General features: G+C 32.0%; 1 protein-coding gene across 1 annotated transcript in view; it reads left to right on the top strand.

Annotated features, from left to right (window-relative positions):
* LOC106467170 (cob(I)yrinic acid a,c-diamide adenosyltransferase, mitochondrial-like) overlaps positions 1 to 1,267 on the top strand; it is a 14,723-nt gene that overhangs the window by 4,260 nt on the left and 9,196 nt on the right. Inside the window, exon 4 of the mRNA XM_013927490.2 lies at positions 599 to 671. Coding sequence (XP_013782944.1) covers positions 599 to 671 — 73 coding nt within the window. The remainder of the gene's footprint in view (positions 1 to 598; positions 672 to 1,267) is intronic.

Raw genomic sequence — 1,267 nt, 5'->3', positions numbered from 1 at the left:
ATATTAAAACTATAACAAAGCTTCTTCATAAACAACATTTGCAGCTTGCTTTCCATCTACCAACAAATAAAGATTTTGAGGTGATTCCACCCTTGAACACCCTACATCTCATTGATCATGAGAAAAACACTGTTGTTTGAGAAACAGTCCAGCAACTTTCATACTTTGACCTTGAATCCCTTTAGAATATTCAACATTGTCTAAAGCATCAACCTGCCAGGATTGTTTGAGATTGACTCAATAGGCTGGGAGTAATTAACCAATAGGCTTTACAAAAATAGAAATAGGGTTAAGTTCATTTTTGACCCCCTTAGTTCATACTGTTTCCATACAAACTTTTGTTGAGATTGGCCTCAATAGACTCGGAGGAGTCAGGGTGCAAATAAACACACATTTCATCTTTATATATATAGTTGTGTGTAAATGTAATTCATTATAACCTATTAAGTGTATAGCAGTATTTTGTAAAGCTGACAAGAATAAGATAAAGATTGATTGTTAGAAGTTAAACTTAATGACAGTGACTGGTAATATATTCAGAATGTGACTCATTAATACAACTGAATGGGCTCTCACGTATTTGTTTTTGTATGGTCAGATACAATGTGTACTTCAAGACGTAGGATCAGCTGTCGCTACACCAAAAAGTTCAGCGAGAGAAGCACATTTAAGTAAGTTCTGAAAAGAATCCCGTTATTTTTAAAGAAAATAAATAAGCAATCATATGTAAATGCTTCAGTTTCTCTAAGTTTCATCATAGGCCTCGTTAATTCAAGACAGGGGCAATAATTCCTGTCAGAAAAATAAAGCAACTTTTTGTATAATTAAAATTATTTTTACTGTTACCTGAATGCTTGTTTTTTTAACAGTGTTTAAAGTGAATTATGTCTTTACTATTTGACCCTTGCCAAAGAAATATTTGTTAAAAAAGTTAATGGTCAGTTTGTTTTCTTTTTTCTGAAAGTTGGTCACATTAATAAAAATCTTTGTATTCTAGTCCTTTTTTTACAATATTAAAGCCTTATTGGTTTTTAGCTTATTACTGACAGTGTTTGATATTATGTCAGATACTTAAACTGGAACATGAATTGACGAGGTTTGGTTGTTTTTTTTACCACCACAGCAGTAAACAAGAGGAGGAAGTGTTTGTTACATCTTGCTAACATTTCAGTGATGTTATATAATGTTTTTGTGTGGTGTTTGTTACATCTTGCTAACATTTCAGTGATGTTATATAATGTTTTTGTGTGGTGTTTGTTACATCTTG

Source organism: Limulus polyphemus, unplaced genomic scaffold (assembly GCF_000517525.1).
Source record: "Limulus polyphemus unplaced genomic scaffold, Limulus_polyphemus-2.1.2 Scaffold2513, whole genome shotgun sequence".
In the NCBI taxonomy this organism is placed as follows: domain Eukaryota; kingdom Metazoa; phylum Arthropoda; class Merostomata; order Xiphosura; family Limulidae; genus Limulus; species Limulus polyphemus.
The sequence above is the reverse complement of the archived record's forward strand: the minus strand, read 5'-3'. Positions and strand labels throughout refer to the sequence as shown.